The sequence below is a fragment of the Geospiza fortis genome, unplaced genomic scaffold (assembly GCF_000277835.1).
Source record: "Geospiza fortis unplaced genomic scaffold, GeoFor_1.0 scaffold23, whole genome shotgun sequence".
Classification (NCBI taxonomy): domain Eukaryota; kingdom Metazoa; phylum Chordata; class Aves; order Passeriformes; family Thraupidae; genus Geospiza; species Geospiza fortis.
Genome location: NW_005054303.1, coordinates 13,863,410 through 13,864,678, shown reverse-complemented (window position 1 = coordinate 13,864,678; position 1,269 = coordinate 13,863,410). Strand labels below are relative to the sequence as shown.

General features: G+C 50.8%; 1 protein-coding gene across 1 annotated transcript in view; it reads right to left on the bottom strand.

Annotated features, from left to right (window-relative positions):
• Positions 1-1,269, bottom strand: part of BMP4 (bone morphogenetic protein 4) — a 14,490-nt gene that overhangs the window by 1,268 nt on the left and 11,953 nt on the right. The window contains exon 2 of the mRNA XM_005417969.3: positions 743-1,119. Coding sequence (XP_005418026.1) covers positions 743-1,112 — 370 coding nt within the window. The 5' untranslated portion in view covers positions 1,113-1,119. The remainder of the gene's footprint in view (positions 1-742; positions 1,120-1,269) is intronic.

The following is a 1,269-nucleotide window of genomic DNA, read 5'->3' as shown; positions in this document are numbered from 1 at the left end:
TCGAGCACTCCACCCCTTCCCATCTCGCCTCCCCCGTTCAGGGAGGCTTTTTCCCTTTAGCTTTTCCTCCCCCGGTCTCTCCAAAATCATCTCCCCGGCGAGATGCGGCGCCACGGAGCACAGAGGTGCCTTGTTACGGGGGGCAGGGGGAGAAAGAGAAGCAAATTCCAACGCAGTAATGATGCGGCTGGATTAATAATTCAGATTTACTTTGGAAAAGAAACATCCGCTAGGAAACATTTGGATCAGATTACAAGGGTCTATTGAATAAACCTTATAAACACACAGCTGTAAGTATTAAATTCGAGTCGGGGTTTGGGGGGATTTTTTTTTCTTTTTTTCTTAAGAGTAAAAGCAGGCAGCAACTGCTTTGATAGTTCAAAAGAAACACTCCAGGGGCGAGATCCCGCCCTCACTTTACTCCCGCATCCGATCCAGAGCCATTAAATCCACGCGAGCCCAGGCAGTGACCCCGAGGCAGAGGCACCGAAGGAAACTCGCTGTTGTCAACAGAAGCAAAAGCACTACAAAATATGGTCAAGCTCGGGTTAAGCACAGGATGCTGGAAAAAAATCGCGAGCAGCACGCCTGTCACCCACACACGGCAGGCTGGGGGGGTGGTTTTCCTCCCATAAATTTAGGGCCGGGCACGTCCTGCTTCTAAAGGCATTTGTGAGCTTCCAAACGCAAGGAAATCCCGATCGCTACCGGGGCTGGGAATTTACCGCCTCCCATCACTGACCTTCATGGTGGAAACTCCTCACGGTGTTTGCCCGGCTGGTCGATCGCTCAGGGTACTGCAGGCTAATTTCCTGGAGGCTTTCCTCCTCTTCTCCGGACTGGAGTCGATAGAGATCCAGCATGTAACTAGGAATGACGGCTGACTTGCTGGGCTGAGGCCGCCTTCGGAGCCCAAACATCTGCAGCAGAGTTGTTTCGAAACCCCGCAAGAGTTCATGGCTTTGGGCAGAGCGGCGTCCGGATCCGGCTTGTCCCTGAAGCTCTGCCACTTTCTTCCTGCCGGTCTCAGGGATTAGGCTAGCATGGTTAGTACCTCCTAGAAGGACTTGGCATAGTAGGATGACCATCAGCATTCGGTTACCAGGAATCATGGTGTCTCTGGGGTGTAAAAAATACGACAACAAACAAGAAGGAAAGTCAGGATGAGAAGCGAAACCCCCCTCCTCTTCCGAATAAACTTAAAAATAATAATAATAGTAGCAATAATAGTAATAATAAATGGCAAAAGGGCACGGGGAGCAGCCCCCA